This window comes from Panthera leo, chromosome B3 (genome assembly GCF_018350215.1).
Source record: "Panthera leo isolate Ple1 chromosome B3, P.leo_Ple1_pat1.1, whole genome shotgun sequence".
Lineage (NCBI taxonomy): Eukaryota > Metazoa > Chordata > Mammalia > Carnivora > Felidae > Panthera > Panthera leo.
In genome coordinates, this window is record NC_056684.1 from 34082972 (window position 1) to 34101374 (window position 18403).

The 18403-nt window shown below is 42.8% G+C and overlaps 1 protein-coding gene across 1 annotated transcript in view; it reads right to left on the reverse strand.

Moving 5' to 3' along the window:
* The window catches only part of THSD4 (thrombospondin type 1 domain containing 4), a 543647-nt gene that overhangs the window by 88611 nt on the left and 436633 nt on the right, over positions 1-18403 (reverse strand). Inside the window, exon 7 of the mRNA XM_042941521.1 lies at positions 9852-10056. Coding sequence (XP_042797455.1) covers positions 9852-10056 — 205 coding nt within the window. The remainder of the gene's footprint in view (positions 1-9851; positions 10057-18403) is intronic.

Consider the following 18403-nt stretch of genomic DNA (forward strand, 5'->3'; position numbering starts at 1 on the left):
GGTAGGCTAACGGTGTCTGAGCACAGGCCCCTGAAACAGGCTGCACAGCACATGTGTAGTCTCAGGAGAACCTTGATTTCTGTATGTCACCACTCAGCACGGTTGTAAGCACACAAAGGGTACTTGAGAGAAGGAATGTCTAAGGCTGGAATGTCTTCAAAGAGTACACAGCCTAACTGGGGAGAACACATGCATAAATTACGGTAAAACATGGCAAGTGCCAAACTGGAGATACAATCAAGGTCTTACGGGACTTCAGGAAAAGTCTAACTCTTTGCTGTTCCTTTTCTCAGTCTTTTATTCTTTTGCCATGCATTAAGAAAGCAAGCAAGGGTTCTGAATGCCGGAAAGACAGCCCGCAGGAAGGTGCTGTAAGCCGGGATTTCTGTTCCTGGGGTTGCATGCAACTCAGGGGCCCATGGCCAACAGACTGGGTGAAATATTGAAGGGAGATGGAAGGAAGGGGCTTAGATTGGAAACTAAGAATTCATAGTGAGTTGATCAATGCAAACTTACTGGTAGATAGAATTGTCATCCCAGTAGCACCTTTGACATTTATTATTATTATTTAGACATCATTCTTAAATAACTGACCCATGAAATTTTAGCCCCAAAGGGATCTGGGTGAGCACACAGGCCAGGGGTTCTCCTCTCAGCACCACTGACATTCGGGGCCGGACAGTTCTTTGTGTAGGGGCTGTCCTGTGCATTGTAGGATGTTCAGTGGCACCCCTGGCCTCTCTTTGGATTGGGGGAACAAAATAGCTCCTAGTTGAGATCCAGTGTAGCACGGAACAGGTCTTTTAGCCTGCAAGGACATGGGAGTCACCTAGGGAACTTAAAAATTCTGATACCCAAGCTGTGCCCCAGGCCGATTCAATTGGGAGGTAAGAGCCAGCCATTGGCATATTTCAAATAGGCCTCAGACAGCATACCTCCTAGGATTCCAGTGTGCATCCAGGATGAGAACCACTGATCTAGAAAGATTAGGGAACAGTTTTTGAATACCTTTAAGATGGTAGGTATTTTACCTACATCTCACTTAAAGTCAACAGCTCCGTGAAACTACAATTGTTTTCCTAATTAACCTGTGAGTAAAGGGAATCTCAGAAAAGTTAAGGAACTTGTCCAGGAGCATCCCAGCTGGAATGGTGGCTCTGCAAAAGGCAGTTTCAGTGGGCAGAGGTGGGCTATACCTGGAAGACAAAGCCAAGAACTGGAAAGTGGACAGGAGCAGAGCAGAAAAATGCACTCAGAGCGCAGGATGTAGTCCGGGGCGGGAGGGGTAAGCCCATGGTTACAGATGTGGACCTCAAAGAAGCCATTTTCTGGTTAGAATGAGGTCAGCACAGGGGAGAGACGGAACACACACATCCATTCGTTTCCCTCTTTGCTCTGTGGGGAAAAGGAACCAGAGAGACAGGGACACAGAAGCCATGGGGACACAGCTAGAGCAATCAAGTGAGATCAGGTAGGCTTTGGATGTCTAAGAAGAAAGATACAAAATGTTATACTCGAGCTTGGATAATCCTGGAAGCCTCTAGCAGTGGGGTGGAAGAGAAGGCTGTTTCCTGTTGAGCCATTATAAGGAAAACTTGAGACTTGGTATAAGGTAGGTTAAAGGTAGATGGTTCATGTTTATTATCCTATTGAATCCTTGCATATCTCCAAGAGACATTGGTTGTCTGTCTACTCCTTGTCTGCCCCCTGCCGATACACACTCAGAGGAGGCTTGTCAGACAGCACGCTGACACCAGAGTGCCTCTGCTCCATTTGAAGGAACGGCCTGTTGTAGAGACAGATTCAAGTCACTTAGTCCACTCGAGCTGCTATAACAAAATACCACAGACCAGGTGGCCTGTAAAGAACAGACATTTACTTCTCACAGCTCTGGAGGCTAGGAAGTGTAACACAAAGGATTCTGCTTCCTAGATGGCTGTCTTTTCCCTATAACCTCTCATGGCAGAAGGGGTCAGGGATCTCTCTGGGGCCTCTTTTATAAGGATACTAATCCCATTCATGAGGGCTTTGCTCTCATGACCTACTCACCACCCAAAGGCCACATCACACCTTGGGGGTTAGGATTTCAATAAGTGAATTTGGGGGAGCCACTGTAGTAACTGGAGGAAATCCACTTAATAAGAAAATATCCACGAACTTCATAAATATAAATTGAGAAATGAGAATAATCAGACACTGGGGAAAGGAAAAAACAAGAGCAGGTTCTAATAAAAATTGTTAAAAGCTGGTTACAGAAAGAAAACTCCTTACTCTGATAAAAGTTACATATCAGAGAACTCTGCAAACGTCTATTAGAAGCATTCCCAATGTTGGAACAAGACAAAAAAAAAAAAAAAAAAAAACAAACCACTGACATTATTATTCCAAACTTCTGGATTAGTCCAAAATTTTTTAGAGGTTTAAGCTGTTAAGTACCACAAGACAAGAGAATAATAAGAGGTAGAATATGCATTAGAAGATAACATTATTATTATTATTATCTATAGATGTCAAGATTTTCCACCTAGAAAAATCCATGTTAAATAAGTGAAAAACTATTAGAATTGTTAAAGGAGTCTAGCAAGATGTCCAGGTAGAAAATAAATACATGATTTGATACATGCTGGCATGACTAACTAGAAATACAGTGGAAAGATCTTATACTATATTAGCAAAAACTATAAACTACCTAGGAATAAACCTAATAAAACCTATGCAAACTCTAGATAAAGAAATTTTATGAAAGAACACAAAATGGGAAGATATGCTATACTCCTGACTCAAAAGAGTCAACGTTAGGGGCGCCTGGGTGGCTTAGTTGGTTAAACATCTGACTTTGGCTCAGGGTATGATCTCGCAGTTCGTGGGTTTGAGCCCCACGTGGGGCTCTGTGCTGACAGCTCAGAGCCTGGAGCCTGCTTCGGATTCTGAGTCTCCCTCTCTCTCTGCTCCTCCCCCACTCAAGCTCTCTCTCTCTCTCTCTCTCTCTCTCACAAATAAACAAACATTAAAAAAAAAAGTCAATGTTATGAAGCCATTTCTTTTATTCTTCAAATTAATCCATAAATTCATTGCAATCTCACTTGAGAAGCAGACGTTTTATGGATTTTGACAATTTTGAAGTATATGTAGAAAAAATGTACAAAAATACTCAAGGAAATTTAGGAAAAGAGCAAAGTGTTTGGGTAGGGAATTAGAGAGGGAGAAGAAAGTTGACCTACAAAAGAATGAAACCTAAAACTACAGTAATGAAAACGATATGGTACCAAAACAGGAAGAGACAAATAGATCAGTGGACTTGAATCAAGAATCCACAAGAATACCTACATATATTTGAATTTAATATATGGTAGAGGTGGCATTTCAAATGAGTGGGGAAAATTTAATAAATAGCTTTGTGACAACCCTACCTCACACCACACACAAAAATTAATTTACACAAATCAGTATTTAAATATACAAAATGAGTATAAAAATAATAGAAGAAAATTCTAGAGACTAATTTTATAATGTGGGAGGTGGGCAAGTCTTCCTAAGTAAAACAAACCCCACAAGCTATAAAAAAAAAATGATTGACATGTTTGACAAAAAAAAGATTAAAATTTTTCTCCACAGAATAGTAGATATGATAAGCACAGTTGAAACACAAGATAAAGACTAATATGTATATGAGCAGAAGATGGTTACTATCCATAACTTATATGAGTTCTTAAAACCAGTAAGAAAACCACAAACACAATTTAAAAACAGAATATTCATAGGAGTACAAATCACAATAAAAATGAGTGGTCAGGAAAATGCAAATAAAAAAGATATAGTAAAAGTTAATAAGTACATTCATAATATTTTGTGTTGGTCCAGGTTTGGAGAAAGGCACTTTTGGTGGGGGTACAAATTGGTACAACCACTTTGTAGAGGAATCTTCCTTTCTCTCTCAGTGTTCATTCCATTTGACCTACGAATTCTATTTCTAGGAATCTATCCTACAGAAATATTTACATAAGTATGAAAGGATATACCTATTAGGATATTCATGGAAGCATTACTTGTAAGAAGACCTTTATTTAAGTTTTCTTCTCCAAGAATTTGCTCTTTTTCTTCTAGAAACAACTTTTAAGTTATATATCTTGGCTTTTCTTTCATGGTATGGGCTTAAAAAAATGTCTACTGATCCTTGGTTGTCCACTTATGTTATTGTCTATTGATGTTTAAGATGAAAGCAATGGGAAGGCTGCTTGAGAATTCTGTACACGTTGGCAGAGCTTGTCAACAGGCCAAATTTTAGAGGGTGAAAAATGGGGCACCGGTCATTCAGTTGCTTCTTCCTCCAATTCCACAATGGTTACTGAGGTCTTGGGGGCACCAATCCTCACAGCCACGTTCTAGTTCCCATCAGCTTTTGGATGAGGAGGTTGAGGCCAGCATTCTGAATGTGCGTGCTGGGGGGTGGGGGTGGGGTGCCCGTTCATATATTCCTCCATTTTTCAGTTCCATTCTCTTCTCCCACCCTCCATTTTATCTGCTGCCCCCAGACCCGGAGGCTGCTGGGCTCTGCATACGGGCTGGCCCCTCCTCATTATTATCCCCTCAGCTACCAAGGCTATGATTTCCTCTGCTCTATTAGAGAACATTCTTCCATCTGCTTTCAGAAATGTGTTCCAGAAATTTGTTAAAATCATTTCACAGATGCCCCCCCCCCCTTCTTTTCTTGGTGGTTGTAGGTTATATCCTGTCTTATTCCTTTCGTATCATTTTGATGGAATCTTGGGAGGAAGGGGGCAAAAGAACCCTCATGTACTCAGTCTGCCATCTTGAACCACAAATCAAATGTATTATTTGCAATATTAGAAAATGAGACAATTTAAACATCCCTCAATAAGGAACTGCTGAACTAGATTATGTTACTTCTGTTGTATGGAATACTCTGCACTCAGAAAATAATGAATTAGCTTTATGTAGTAATATGAAAAGGTATCATGATATAATACTAAAATAAAAAAGCAAATTGCAGAAAGTATGCATAGTGACACCACTTTTAGAAGATCCATTTTTTTTGTACTTCCACAAAGGACTGATGCACACGGAGCTGGTAAGGGTGGTCATTTATGTGTCTTAATTAACACCTGAAGGCAGCGGACCCAGTATGGGGTTGGCACAAAGAAGGAATCTCATCTTTTTGCTCTATATCATCTGTATTGTTCAAAATTTTTACAATGCATGTGACAGATCTTTGGGATTAACTATCATATGGATGTAAGACATTCTGTTATCTAAATACTCCAACCTTTCCCATAGAGAGAGCAGCTCAGCTAATAAATGAAAGGTTTGCAACCTACAGACGATCCATGATACTTGATGTTTTAAATGCTGGTGATTATTATTATTGTTTAAAACCTTTAAGAAAACATGCTTAAAAGTAAAGGTATTGCCAATTTATTTTTTAAAGCTTACAGACCTTTAACAAATTTCTTCCAAGTCTCAGGCTCTATGACATGTAGCATGTTGGCAGGTAGAACATGTCCTGTAGAATCAATTTTGCTTGGTATGCTTTTATGTCTGATTTCTGAACTGTTACATAATGACATTAGTAAGCTGAGCTAGCTGCACTAGCCAAACTTTGATATTTCAGGTAGAATAGTTTTACAACATCTTATTACTAAGGAAGAGGTAAGTAATATAAAATGTCAATCATTTTAATAAAATTAGGTTTAACTTTTTGTTTCCAAAGAGCAGGGTTCAGAATAACTCTCATGCAAAAGCACAATAGATAGCCTTTAGCATATCCATGGATTCCAAAGCCTTTTCCATTAAAAAAAAAGATATCTATCTATCTATCTATCTATCTATCTATCTATCTATATCTATCTATCTCTATCTATCATCTAGGAATCTATAATGCACCAAATAGTATATATTTTGGAGCATGTGGACAAATTCAAATAAACACTAAAAAATGGAGCTTGGGACGCCTGGGTAGCTCAGTTGGTTAAGTGTCTGACTCTTGGTTTCAGCTCAGGTCATGATCTCACAGTTTGAGAATCTGAGCCCCACATCAGGCTTTGTGCTTGCTTGGGATTCTCTCTCCCCCTCTCTCTGCCCCTCCCTCCCTCCTCTCTCTATCTCAAAATAAATAAATAAACTTAAAAATAAAAGTGGAGCTCAGTTCTGCAAAAATTCATTGGTTTCCAATCTAAAAGGAGACAAAGGGTCTATCTCCTGAAATCTGTGCATCATTAAAGGTCACGGTTTCTCCAGCTTTGCCCAGAGAAATAGTGGGTGTCACAAAGTGCTGAGCTGGCCTGTTGCCCCAGCTCCAGGTGGGTCTGTCCCCTGTGGGTTATGGCAGGACCAGGGCTAGAGCTCTGGCCTTCGGAGTCTGCATCCTAGCAGGACCAGCTCTTTTTTTTTTTTTTTTAATTTATTTTAATGTTTATTTATTTTTGAGAGAGAGAGAGAGAGAGACAGAGGGACAGAGAGACAGAGAATGAGCAGGGGAGGACATAGAGAGAGGGAGACACAGAACCTGAAGCAGGTTCCAAGCTCTGGGCTGTCAGAGCAGAGCCCGACGTGGGGCTCGAACTCATGGACTATGAGATCATGACCTGAGCCGAAATTGGATGCTCAACTGACTGAGCCACCCAGGTGCCCCTAGCGGGTCTAGTTCTTGATGGAAAAAACCAAACTCAGCGTCTGGTTGAATGCACCAAATTCAGCCATAAACTCAGCGTCTGGTTGAATGCACCATTACTATTTACATATTAGCCAAGATTTGGGGGATGTATGCCTCCTTCTTCCGCATATGTAGTTTTGATTTTTAAATTTCAATTTTCACATCCTCACTCTATCATTGCATCTTTAGTAATTCTAGATCTTTCTCGAAGCAAGCAAAGTAAAGAATGCCCAATTTTAAAAATCAGAAGGCCATGTACGTCAAAATGCTTGGAGACTCTGGTACTTACCATACACATAGCACGACTGTTATCATTAACTAAGCGACTGGCCTAGAAAAGGCACTTACGTATTAAGGGTTTTAAAATTAAAAACCTTTTAAAATGAGGTGATAAGACCATCTTTTCCAGCAGTAATAATATAAGTCCTTCTGTTTTCATAGAAAGCGATTTTCCATTTCTATCGAGTTTGGAGAGTTAGTCATTAAAAAACACCAAGTGTTTCACAAGAAAAAGTTTGATTTGCATCACAAATAACTAAAGGTAATTCTGAGAAACAGGGCAACTGAAAAACTTTGAAAAGCTGTGCATGGTTTGAAAGCAATGACACAAATTTGAACTATTCCTTCCCTCTCTATTGCCAATTCTACAGAACAGCTGTACATGAACAGCCAAATCAATTTTGTGCATCAAGTCACATTTTTACACAAAATAGTTTTCTTAGCCAGGAATCACACAGTAAGAAAACCAAAACCTTCACCATTACCTGGAAAATTGTAGAGAAATCCACCACATATCTCTTCAAAAAACGTTTAAGTGTTTGAAAATGTGTAATGTAAAACACAGTCGTTGAACAGTTCAAAAATAGCCAGAGACACCTGTGTTCTAATGACTTCTACACAATCTCAGGCAATCCCATGCAATTTAACTTTTAAACTATACAGACCCGACAGAATAGGAGATTTAGCAGGATAGGTGGGATAGCTAAAGAGAATACTTGTGATCAGAAAAATACCATCCGAACCACTCTACACTTTAAAAGGTTGAATTTTACGATACATGAATTACATGTCAATAAACATAAGAAAAAAGGAGGAAAAAAAAGCATTGCACGTAGTTTCAGTGCTGCAGACAGAAGGTCCCATTCATCACCTCTGGAACCTACTTTCTCTGTGGCCTGTTCTTCTGTTTCCATTCTCCCTCCTTTGCCCACATGCCATCCTATAATATTGGCAAAGGACTCTGGATTTCTCATGTACCCAACTGCTCTCTGGGCATACAAGGTTGAATTTGACTTTCTGAATCATCACCCTTTCATTGAGCCTTTTTTAGGGGGAGAGGGAATTTTGATTCCACGAAGCTCTGATGTACTAAAAAGGTCTCGGAGACAAAGGAAAGGGAACGAACATTGGTCAGTTGCTAGTAAGTGATTGGGTTCTGAATATCTGTTATGCTGTTAATTGTCCTGAAAACTTACAAGGTCAAGATTCTTCTTCCCATACTCTAGATGCAAACACTGAGGCTCTGAGAGCAGTTTCCATTCAGACATCCAGTGGATATTCACTCAGGGTTTTCTCTTCAGAGGGCACAACTTAAAAACTGTTTGCCGAACAGGACTAATTTGAGCAATGAGAATTTACTAAAAACAACACAACGCTCGTGAAAAGTGGCATTGTTTTCTGGTGCACTTGCACCCAATGACGCTTCAACTAATCCCCTGAAGAACATTTTCCACTCTAGAAGATGGGATGTTTATGGAGATGTGATGTTCTAATATTAAAAAAAAAAAAAAAAAAAAAAAGGAGTAAACACACACAAGGACTATCTTCTCACAACTAAAAATAACACACAAACCACTCATTGGGAAAACTGGGCTTATTGTCACTTTGGTGGCTCCTGGGCTTGCCAGAGCCAATGGGTCAGCTCTCCACTTTAACTGGACTTGTCTCAGGGTCTCACCTGCCATTCCTTCCTCCTCCTGCCAATAAATCCAGGTGAAGCTAATTTCAGTTGCATTTTCCTGGGTGCAGAGAGAAGAGCTGTGGGATTTGGAGTTGTCGGGTCCGGATTTATCTTCGGGGGTGTTCCTGGTACTTGAAATTTGCAAACTTAACCACCTCTCTCAACTGCTGCAACCACTGACTGCTGCATGGCCAATGGTGTACCAGAAGAACTCTGAGAACTGCTCATGGGTATTATATCTTGATAGACTGCTATGCTTGGAGATAGACTGCCTGGGTTCGAATCTCAGCTCTACCTCATCCTTGCTGGGCGATGTTGGCAAGTTACATAATCTCTCTGTGCTCATTTCCTTATCTATAAAATGGGGATAGGAACTGCTCCTATCCCTAGGGTTGTTGAGAGGGTTCAATAATTTAGTAGAGGCAAAACACTAAGAATGGTGTCTGGCACATAGTGTCTGTGCCATTTAAGTGAAAGACATAATTAAAAATGAAAATGAATATTGCCTTCATGAAATGACTCAGGAATTGCTTTCCTTGTGTTATTTTGTTGGTTAATCTGCACATGCTTACCTAAAATTGGTAAAAATTAATTTGTATGGCCTGATTGGCTTTGTGTAAAATGCAATCAGCCAGAAACCCAGGAGGAAGTATCAACAAAGATCTAACTTTCAGTAGGAAAATGGGTTAAAACGGCTTCTTGATATTGACGACCTTGACCAAAGTGACTGCAGCTGTTAAGAAGATACATACATGCTCTACACATCCTGCTGCCTCAGGCAGATGAAGCAGAAAGAAGAGAAAAAACGGTTTTACTTTAGACTTGTAGGGAACGAAGCTCCAGACAGGGTCATCAATGGCCCCTGGCCACCTTGAACTCCCAACAGAACAAAGACTGGCACATACCCTGGCTTTTTATAGAGCCTCCCCCATCTCAGAGAAACCATTTAGCCCATCACCTGTTTCATAACCACGTTGCTCTTGGAAGGAACAAAGGCTGGCTTAAATGTGTAGGTATTAAATATTTATTTGCAAGGACTTTTAAAATTTTCTCCACCCACGCTTCTCATTTCAAGGGGAAGGCCAAGCGGTGCTTTGGCGCATCCCAGTGGCACCTTCTACGTGTCTACGGACCTCTGGACACTGCTGTGTCACGATCCTGGGAAGGAACGAATCATCCGGTAGTGACAGAGGGTTTCCTCCGGAAAAAGACCAAGCTTACCCAAATAGTTGTTGCTCTTGTACATCTCGGTGATGTTGATTTTGGTGGCTCCTTGGGGAATCTCGACAACTCGGTGGTAGCCCAGGCTGGTGAGGGCATGCTTGAACACGCCTGACACAACCTGACAGCCTGTGTTATCGCCTCCACACACCCCGCATTTGTCCACAACTTTGTCGGAGCCTAAGTAGTCGTCACAGCCAATGCTCTGTGGAGAGGTAGAAAACAAAAGACTCTTGTAGCATGTAACAGGAGTGTGAGGGGAGACGGGGCGCGGGGGCGATGGAAGATCTATTAGTGGGTCTCGAACTGACCTCCCTCCTGCCCCCATTCAGCCCCTGCAGGTGAGCAAGTTCATTCTTCCTGCACTCGATGGATAGTCACAAAGCACCGACTCTGGGCAAGATGTGTATGAAATGTACACTCTAGGGGTGGGGTGCAGGCCCCAGACAGTAGACAAGACAAGCAAATCAAACAGTACGCTTGGTGGTGGCAAATTATAAGGAGAAAATTAGGCAGAGAGAAGGAACAGGGAGGGTGTGGGGGCCGGTCACTTATTTATACTGGCCGGACAGTGAAGTTGTCCTGCACATCCATCCCCCTATGGGACTCAGAGGGGAGAGATCATCTGGGATTTCTATACAAAGTTCTTTGGCTCCATGATAAGTATTGCACCAAAAATTGGAGTTTGTCCCTAAGTCTTGTGTTCTAAATGACAGACCGTATAAATGCTTAGCAAAGTACCCTGAGAAGTGGTACTCGCAGGCTTAGCCTCTTAGGGCATTAAGTCAAATTGGTCGAGATCTGGGTCTCTGCTGGTCACTGTGGCTCTGAAGAGCTGAGCAGCAGGATTTGGCTTGGCTCCCCCAGAGCATTTTTCCTGGGGGAAAGCGGGGAAGGAGGCAAAGGCCCGAGACGCCAGCGAGCTGGACGATGATCTTCCCATGACTCAAAGATTTCTTTTGCTTTATCTTTCCCCTCCCTGTTCATGTTTCCGTTGGGGCCATTTTATTTTGCACTTGGAACAAAGTGCAAGGTCATTACCTTTATACAGTCTTTTCCTACTTCTGGGGCTCATGATCATGCTTCCTGCATCTAAGATGTGGGCATGTGGTTGGGGCAAAGAATTCTGTCACATTTCTACGGGCAGATGGAAGTGAGCAGATGACAGCTGGGCAATGAAGCGCTGTGATGACAGGATTCATTCACTGGGTTATGGGGATAGGGAACGGTACTTGAGATCAGAATGGTACTCTAAAACTTGAGACACATGTTTGCGGAATCACAGGCTTGTGTTGGTTCTTTGAATTCTAAAGAGCACTCATCAGACCCCATCCCAGGGGGGCAAAGTGGTCGGCAAACCATCCAAAATCCACTTGTGATTTTGTGAAATAACGCTGGGTCTGTTCATATGGGCCCTACAGGTCAAATCCTATATGCAGAGTCAAATCAGAAGGTTTTCAGGCTGTCCCCTCCAACCTCACGTTTGATTGACATCTTTCTGTAGACACTGTACCTCTGCATTATTACTTCCATATTCCTGAGTGCACATTAGTCCATCAATAATAACTGGTCTCTCTTCACAAATAGCTTCTCTGTAAAACATTATTTCTGACAGTAACAGAACATCATCTCAATATGTTCATCCACATCCAATTAACCTCTCAAAATGCCATGTTTGCTGTGTATTTCTCCTCCCTCAAATATTTCTTGCCCCTGCCCCAAGCACATTTTAGCAGAAAAATAAGGAAAATGTTTTCCATGCATGATTTCTATCTCTGACCCCTTGGGTTCTCCTTTGCTTTGAGAAAAAAAAAAAAAAAAAAAAAAAAAAGAAACAAGCAAAATGCCACATTGCCAAAGCAAGATTCCAACCAAATTAAGGACATGCCTCTGATTGTCACTGATGGGGACGATGGATAGAAATGTTGGTCAGCACACAGTCCTTGCCCTGTCCAGCAAAATCTCACTCTCCTCCCTTTCCATTTCTGCCGTCCCTGGGCCCGGTTTGTCCCAGACTGAGCTCCTCCTCACGGGGGATTCCAGGAAAGGGAGCACTTCATACAAAGGCAGAGAGGTAGGAAAGCATGTTCACAGAACAACACGGCTCAAGTGTAGGGTTGCTGGGAGGCATGAAATCAGGCTGGAGAATTCAGCTGAATGGTTTAAGAATCTTGTTTGCCAGGAGGAAGAATTAGAATTTTATCTGAAGGCATCAACAAGCAACCCCTGGGTGTCGAGAAAGGGAGGGCCATGCTCAGATTTGTTTCTCAGACGATAACTTTGGTGTTGTGGAGAGGGTCCCAGAGTGAGGAGAACAGGCAGCCTAGCCCATCTCTCTCTTCTAAATGGGGTATAGGGGACATTTCAAGGATGAATGAGAGCCTCCAAAGACAAGGACAGACATCACATGAATCCTTAGCCCCCAGCCCCATTAGAGCGGGAGGACCAACAAGAAAATTACAAATTACACAGCCACAGTGGGCTTCAGACAACCACAGACACAGAATAAATGCCATTTTATCTTGTGAAACAGATTATATTGAGATGTTCTCCACAGTCCCATGAATGCCACCCCCACACGCCAGATTTCCTATGCAGCACAGCCACTCTGCAGGAAGCTAGACATGGGAGGGAAGGTTGTAACCTTTTCTCCTGCCGGATGTCCAAATGGCCTACAGGTTGGCTTCGGTGAAGCATGTAGCCACACAAGAGACGCCAAGAACTACAGGTGACACCCTGTTTCCTCAGGGCTTCATGGCCACTTCCTTCTGGGCTCAGCGCTGAAAACATCTCCACCACCGTCCGGGTCTTTCAGGGGACGATGCCCACAAGTGAATTGGGTCTGAATTCTGGCTCGCACTTTAGGAAGCTGGTCAGCTGGTCTCTGATGGGGATAACTTAATGCACTGGTCTCTGTTTCCAAACTCAGAGGCGCTACCAAAGTGCTATCACTAGGTGCTTAAAAAAAAAAAAGGGCACTGGAGTCTGTGGACCCGGGTTTTGTGTTGGCTCTGCCTCTTAGGAGCGCTGACCTTTGGACGCACCAGTTAGCCATTCTGAGCCTCTGGTTCTTTTTCTGTGGCTGGGGTTGGTACGGTGTCTACCCGACGGCAATGTCGGGAGGACCTAAGCAGATAAACAAGAAGGTGCCTGGCAGCATGGGTTTGGTTAATTACGGTCCTCATATACTGGTTGCATCTGGAATCCATCCATTTCGAAGTAAATTCCACCATCGTATAACCACAGACCCACTCCTATTTCTACAATGCTCTCCATTACTTCTCAGTCACAGATACTCTCTTCTTCATTTGGAGAGAGTCAGAGACATCCAAAGAGCTGAGGAAAGGCCAGCGTTCACCGTAAAGGTAAGGCACGTTGCTGGGCCCCTTCACCCTTACTGCGCCAACAGCACCTCGTGAAAACGGACAGGATGAACATCTGCTCCTTGATCTACCTTTATTTCATGTTTTTTTCTCACCACGTACCGCAGTTCAGAAGAGACATTTCTTGCGGTGACAAAGACAAGTGGACAACTGGACAAATACCCTTAGTATTCTTCCAGTGAGTTTTGCAACATGTTGTAGGAGAATTTTACGCGTTGCAAGCCGTCACAGAAGAAATTGCTCAAGAATTGCCCCCAGTTGTGTGCCGAAATTAACCTAAGTGAAGTTTCCTGAGGGAAATGAGCGATCTGGATGACATATCTGGTGGTGGAGTTCACAGGGAGGAGGCCTCCGTACATCACGGCAGGGCAGGCTGGTGCCTGGTGTGCAGATAGGGGAGCTTCTGATGCCCTAATGGGAAGCAGATGTTTCTATGTGTGCTCAATAAACACACCCGATAGGGTAACCTCCACTGGTTGGCTAGATGACACGGACAGATAGCACAACGCGCCTTAATCATCACGCTGTCACAACAGTGTGGGAGAACGTTATTATTAAAATGATTAGTAGCTAACACCAATTTGCTTTTGTTTGCAGTAAGCTAATTCGTGGAAATACATATGGATGCCAAAACTTCTATTCATGACATTCTGTTGAAAGAAATCCTTTGCATAATGATAAATCCCTCCCTCTGATTACGTTAGGAATGCACATCGATACCACCTTCCTGGAAAGCAATTTAGCAATATATACTGTTTGATCCTATTTCTTCTTCTAGGAATTTATGCCAAGGAAATGATAAATGAGGCTAACACTTTCTGTATGAAGGAACTCATCACAGTCATTATTATTAATAAGAAACAATTGGAAGAGTCCTGAATGTCCAACACAGGAAAACAGTGAAACAACATATAGAAATTCTCTAGGAAATACTGGATGGATCTTTTTCCAGCCATTATGCTCATTAAAATCTGCTCGTACTTGCACCTACGTGATTGGCCCTCAACACAGTTCGGGAAATATTTTCTGAGGCAACCCCTACTATGTGCCAATAGGGTGTTAGGCAGGGAGACATGAAGGTAAAACACACACAGTTCTTACGGTCTACATCAGGGTTGGCAAATGACAGTTCGCAGGCCAAATCTGGCCCATGACCCATTTTTGTAAACAAAGATTTACTGGAACACAAACATGCCCATTTGCTTGCCTACTGTCTAGGCTGCTTTTGTGCTGTAACAGTGGGGTTGAATAGTTGCGACAGAGATAGTATGGTCCACAGCACCCAAGATATTTGTGGTCTGGTGCTTTACAGAAAAAATGCCAACCTCTGGACTAAACTAGAAGGCAGATGTGATCCCGTCATTCAACATAGTATATATACTGGTGGGAGGGCAAGACTGAGGCTCAGGCTGAGGCTTCCAGATAAACCTCTGATTGCCCTCACCTGCTTTCTATACGCTGCCCACTTGACTTGTTCCAATATGTTTTAACCCTAAAACATAAGGCAAAGAGTTGTCATCTTCTACCTCAGTAGTCTTCAACAAGAGTTTTTTAAGGAAAAAAAAAACACATACTTTTTAAACAAAACCTCATGCAGAAATGCTGAACTCCAATATATAAAATGAGGCCGGGTTTGGAAGTTCAGCATGTCACTTCCTTACCTTCTTGCTCCCGGCCATGGTTTCTCAACCATGGCTCTAGGGACATTTTGGGCCAGATGGTTCCTGGTTGTGGGGGCTATCTTCTGCACTGTAGGATGGTTGGTGACATGTGACACCCTCTCCTCAGTACGACAAATGAAAATGTATCTAGATGTTGCCAAATGTCCCCAAATGATCTCCAATTGAGAATCACTGCTGTAGCGTAATCTTCAGCTCATGGGATACCAGAGACGAACATGACAGTTCCCCCAGAAAGCATTAGAACAACGGCAGCTCCAAGGAAGTCAAAAACAGCACTCCGTCAATGTCAGAGAAGCTAATGAGCAAAGAATACTTAATTATCCAGTTAAAACAACAACAACAACAACAACAACAACAACAACATTTCCTCACCACCATCAACCAACCAGTAGGCTAGGGCTCTTTAAGCTTGCCATTTGGTCTAACTTCAGTATGGACAAGATTATGTTCCAGAAAGAACACAGTGCCTAGTATACAGTAGGCACTTAGTAAGTGTTTGCTGAATGAAAGAGCAGCTGGCTGAGGCATCAGGAGATCAAAACTACAGGACCAATTTTCTCTCTTAACTGGATCATCTCTAAGGTATCTTCTGGTGCTAAAATGTTTCCGGAAAAAAAAAGGAGTTACAGCCCTGATGTGAGGAATCCTGCCATGTCTCAAGTCAGAGGAATTTTCTATACGTAGACAAAATTAAATTGGAAACAGGAACCAATGGGAAACAAACTGACAATGTCATTCATTTGAAGAGAAGAAATGGTCTACGGGATGAAAGGTATTTTGGCTTCCCTAACGAAGACAGTTGTGAAACTAGCGATCTGGTTTTAATCAAGCTTATGGTTGTCGCTTTTCAGTACCTCATCCTATTTCATTAGAGAATAGCACCTTACCAAGCGACTTAACTGGAATAAAATGCTGGCACTCTTGTAGGATAAAATTGGATGAAGGTCAACTGCAACAATGCTTACAAATCTGATGAAAGAAGCCCCGAGAGGGAAACGTTTCTCACGCCGTAAGAGAATTACCACCCTCCTTGCCACCAGGGTCGTCTCTCCCTGGAGAGGGGGGATATTCCAAACCCTCAAATTCCCATGCTTTACTTTCATGGTTTTCCTCCCCGAATGGCTTAAAATGGGGGGAGGGGGCATGAATGAATTATGACAATGATAACCGCTTTATTATAAAATAAGGTATATATATATTTTGTATAGAATCGTAGAAACCTCTGGACCTCCATTTTACTCTTAAAATGTAAGGCTCTCTGGTGAATTTTCTATTGAAAGAGAATTCTGTTTTGGGGCACCTGGGTGGCTCAGTTGGTTAAGCATCCGACTCTTGATCTCAAGATCAAGCCCCTGTGTTGGGCTCTACGCTGACAGTGCAGAGACTGCTTGGAGTTCTCTCACCCTCTCTCTCTTTCTCTGCCCCTACCCCACTCATGCTCACTTACATTCTCCCTCAAAAATAAATACAGTTAAAAAAATTTAAAGAGGATTCTGTTTAAAATACTTGGTTGGATTGTTTGGAAACTCTATAGGGCCCCAGGAGGGGCTCATACCATGTGGGAGAGGTCTGTTAGGTGCTGTAGTTTTAGCAGCTGAGGGGTCAGGACTAGGAAGTTTCCTGCAGAAAGGAGAAGACACAGTCTATATTCTATATGGTGAAGTTCTGGAAGCAAGTATTAGCAAAAAGGCAACCGTGAGTTGGGTTGGCGAATGTGCCCCAGGATGGAGGCTGTTTGCACTTTGGCCACATTTACACGGTCCCTCCTGGGCTCACACAGCCTGAGTCTGCAGGTGTGGGTCCAACCAGAAGGCCCTCAGAGGACTGTGGGTGAATCCAGTGACCCACCAGAAGGCAATAAGGGAGACTCATGCGTACATTCTTGTCCTTTCCTTGACACACAGCTTCTCTCCAAACGTGCCTGTTTGCATTTTTCTCCACAAGATGGCACCTACAGGCCTTCGTAAAAGGGTACTCACCTAAGCAGCTAGTTTAGGGACAGGAAAACGTGGTTAAACATTTAAAGAATGATAGTTGAGGAACACCAGAAGGGTGGGCTCAGCAACTCAGGCGGATTGCATATTTACTGTTGTTAAGGTACGACTTTCACTTTCCCAAACATTTTTGTGGAGCATTTAAAAATGTGAGTGAACTAATCAGGCCTTTTACTTTCGCACTGTTCAAGGAAAATGCTTAGAAATCTGTGTAAATGTGTTAAACTTTGGGAGTTAATGGACTTTTTGGATGCCCAGGGATGGCTGAGAAGACTGGCTGGTTAGTTGGTTGGGGTGGGGAGATGAAAAGGGAAAAGGCTGGCTATACTGAACATTAGGGGGCTTGAGTCCCAGGGCTGTGGAGTCAGGGAACAGCACACGGAAACACGGTTTTCAGGAGATGCTTAGCAGACACAGGCATTCGGGAGAGATGGGGAGACTAGAGGCTGAGAAGCACAAAGACAGCTACATTTGGATGGGCGCAGAGGTAAGGGGGGCCTGGATGGGGAGAGGGAATTAGAATGAAGGGCAAAGTCACACCAAGCTACACTGAAGTAATGCCCTATGGACTGAAGAAGGATGCTCCATTAAAGGTAGAGTAGGGGAGACTTCTAGGTCCTGGGAGAACAGCAGTGTTGTCTGTTTCAGGCAGAAGCCTTACTTGGGGGGAGAGGGGGAGGCAGGCCTTTGAAGGAATCATCTTAGAGCAAGGATCGAGGTGTATATCTTGGTTGTCATTGATTTCCTCATTGGATTCAGTCATATTAATTCTCTCTTTCATTGGAACTTTCTTCTAGCACCGTAAACATTTTCATTGGAGCTGTCTGGATGGAAATCCTTCCAAAGTTTATTTTTTTCCTCCTCTGTCTTAATTAAAAAAAAAAAAAATCAAGAATAATAAACATTAGTTGATCCTTTCTAGACCGTTGTTACTTGTCACTCAAAGTGTGGTCCGTGTACCGGCAGCCTAGGATCATCTGAGAACTTGTTACAAATCATGGCCCCCATCCCAGGCTTACCTGAATTGGAATCTGTGTTTGAGTAGCATCCTTAGGCGATTCCTGTGCAATCTGGGATTATTTGGCTTTTGGATCACTTTTTGTTTACTTCGTGCTCTTTCTACTTTTCTCAAGGTGCACACCAACCCCCAAGTGACAGCCAACGCCCCGTCCAGGCAAAACAAAGACAGCGCAACACTATTCCCCTTTTGGTTACAAACTGGAAAGAAACAATACCTTGAGAAAGCTTTTCTCTGTGAGATTTGTAATGGGGGCCAGGGTGAAGGTAAGGTGCATATTCATACACGGTCTCCTGAGAATCCCAGTGCTGGATGGCGGGAGAGGCTCTGGGGGCGCCAGCTCCTTGCCTCACCGAAGGAGACCCAAGTCCTAAGATGGCAGAGAGAGAGGACTTCCTGATAGGGACTCCTTTTCATGACACTCCAGATGCCCTCCTGCTCCTCCTGAGGCAGGGTTTTACTGTCTCCTCACCTC